General features: G+C 35.6%; 1 protein-coding gene and 1 non-coding gene across 2 annotated transcripts in view; one reads left to right on the forward strand and one right to left on the reverse strand.

Annotated features, from left to right (window-relative positions):
• Window positions 1-1,901, forward strand: part of LOC101589783 (protein transport protein Sec23A) — a 66,680-nt gene that overhangs the window by 34,702 nt on the left and 30,077 nt on the right. The window contains exon 7 of the mRNA XM_012512718.2: window positions 679-802. Within this exon, the coding sequence (XP_012368172.1) occupies window positions 679-802 (124 nt within the window). The remainder of the gene's footprint in view (window positions 1-678; window positions 803-1,901) is intronic.
• LOC111814080 lies at window positions 1,157-1,344 on the reverse strand. The gene has a single exon (XR_002819153.1). It is a non-coding gene; the product is annotated as a U2 spliceosomal RNA (small nuclear RNA).

Genomic DNA, 1,901 nt, shown 5'->3' on the forward strand with positions numbered 1-1,901 from the left:
TATATATATATATATCACCCACAAGTACACTTTCCTGTGGAGGGTTAACATAGGGTGTTGCTGTGTTTTTCTGGCTGGCCTTGAACTCACTGTAGAGCCTGGACTGGTCTTGAGCCTGCAATAGTCTTCCTCCCTCAATCTTGGAATGCTGGGTGGTACATAATGTGTGTGCTACACCCAGTGAATGAGAACAGAGGGACATTAAGGAACATTTTCACTTCATGTACATATGCACTGTCTACATTTCTTCTTGGTTACAGATGTAACCACCATGTTTTTAAGAATGAAATGCCTGCTGTGTAGCATCAGGTATATTCACCAATATGGAGAGTGGGGAGGCAGGAGCAGGAAACTGGGAGGGAAGAATAGGAGAGATGTGTTCATTACCATCCATCCTTTCGTGCCTCTGGAATTTTAGGGTGTGTGTGTGAATTGCTGTTCAAGCAGAATTTTAAAAAATCACTGAGAGCAGATGCTAGTGGTAGGAGCATTTATATACCCTCAGGTTGAGTTTATAAAATGAGGATATTTTAAAAATTAATGATAACAGAGCACATTTTGGATAATATCTTTATAAATTTGTTGATATTTTGAGAAGTGATTTACATTTCTGGTAATACCTGAGCTAGGCCAGTGTGTCATGTATCATCTACCTTGTGTTTTGTTCTTTCCCTGCAGAGGATACATGGTGATGGGTGATTCTTTCAATACTTCCTTATTCAAACAAACTTTTCAAAGAGTCTTTACCAAAGATATGCATGGACAATTTAAAATGGGCTTTGGGGGGACATTAGAAATAAAGGTAAGAAACTTGACTTATGCGGGATATGTTTGTCAAGAGAGAACTTTGTATATGCATTTCCATAATTTTGATATTATTCATTAAATCCAGTATGTGCTATAAAAATTGTGGTTATATTATACTGAAACCTTATGTTAGAAATTTGCTGAGCAAAAAGATGTATTATTAGTCTGGGTATGGTGGTGCATATCCCAGTGCTGCAGAGGCTAAAAAGAGGATCACTATGAGTCTGAGTTGCATAGTGAGACCCTGTAACAATCAAATACATTAAAAAAAAGATGTATTATTAAATGTACAGTGAGACTGCTTTTGAATGTTTCTGTTCAGTTGTTAGAAAAGTAGAATTCTATAGATAAAATGTCTAGCCCTTGAGGTACTGTAATAACAGGTCGATGTGTGAGTGGAAGGAGACAGTTCCTATTCCATCTCCCAGCTCTGTAAATCTACTTAATATATTGTCCTCAGTTAGAGTTATTAAACTGATAAACCAGTTATTAAACTGATAAAAATACTTGATCTTAGCCAAAAGGTAGAGAAATGATGATAAAATTGCCTTTAACTATATATATTAGATTTAACTTTTAAAATGTGTTTTATCTTTTTACTGCTAAATTTTTGTTTTGTAACTAGAAAGTTTATGGCAGAAATTATGTAATTTTAAAGGAAAGCATTTTGTGTAATTAGGAAGAAACTTTCAAGTTTGAAATGACATAAAATGTTTTGTGTGTATAGTTGTTATTCAACGCTATTGTTCATTTCAAATTTGCATTTAAAAAATCCAAAGTATTTGCTGTTAGGTGCACATGCATTACAAGCATGCTGATTTTGAACTTTCGTTAAATATTTCATGTTAGTCATGTTATTTTATTGAGCACTTGGTGTGTGGCCATCATGCTAGGAAATTATAGTAATGTCAAGGCATATCTAAGGCAGAGGTCTTGTTACAGAGAACTTTAGTCTTGATTGAGACAAGACTACACATGTGACAGAATGAACTAACAAAAAAAATCAGGGATGGGGCCGGGGAGATGGCTCAGTGGAATAAGTGCTTCCCTGGCAAGCGCAAGGTTCTGAGTTCAATCCCCAGTTCCGCAAAAAA

This window comes from Octodon degus, unplaced genomic scaffold, assembly GCF_000260255.1.
Source record: "Octodon degus isolate 3935 unplaced genomic scaffold, OctDeg1.0 scaffold00265, whole genome shotgun sequence".
In the NCBI taxonomy this organism is placed as follows: Eukaryota; Metazoa; Chordata; class Mammalia; order Rodentia; family Octodontidae; genus Octodon; species Octodon degus.